The sequence below is a fragment of the Priapulus caudatus genome, unplaced genomic scaffold (genome assembly GCF_000485595.1).
Source record: "Priapulus caudatus unplaced genomic scaffold, Priapulus_caudatus-5.0.1 Scaffold243, whole genome shotgun sequence".
Classification (NCBI taxonomy): domain Eukaryota; kingdom Metazoa; phylum Priapulida; class Priapulimorpha; order Priapulimorphida; family Priapulidae; genus Priapulus; species Priapulus caudatus.
Genome location: NW_014577304.1, coordinates 297,681 through 298,137, shown reverse-complemented (window position 1 = coordinate 298,137; position 457 = coordinate 297,681). Strand labels below are relative to the sequence as shown.

The following is a 457-nucleotide window of genomic DNA, read 5'->3' as shown; positions in this document are numbered from 1 at the left end:
CAAGTACTATGCTACAAGTACTATGCTACAAGTACTATGCTACAAGTACTATGCTACAAGTACTATGCTACAAGTACTGTGCTACAAGTACTATGCTACACGTACTGTGCTACAAGTACTGCCATGGCTCACCGTGAACTCTTCTGAATCATCGGATATGTTCTCATTGATGGTCATTTTCGGGTTGTCCGACAGCAGCTGAAGAAACTCTTGGATCAGATCGAGCAACCTGGTGCAAAACGAAACAATAACTCGATGAAAAGTGCGCAACCAGCACGCGAGCGCATCACTCCTAACCTAACCACTCAGAACAGACAACTCACGGCGCTAACTTCACACACGCGTACAGGTAATGAACGAGGCTATGAACTCATGTAAGAATACGACGTATAGGTATACATGCACGCACGCACGCACACGCACATGCATGCATGCAGACATGCACGCACACACGCAC

At 46.6% G+C, this 457-nt stretch overlaps 1 protein-coding gene across 1 annotated transcript in view; it reads right to left on the bottom strand.

Moving 5' to 3' along the window:
- LOC106807923 (eukaryotic translation initiation factor 3 subunit C-like) overlaps positions 1-457 on the bottom strand; it is a 33,853-nt gene that overhangs the window by 22,736 nt on the left and 10,660 nt on the right. Inside the window, 1 exon segment of the mRNA XM_014810437.1 lies at positions 133-229. Within this exon segment, the coding sequence (XP_014665923.1) occupies positions 133-229 (97 nt within the window).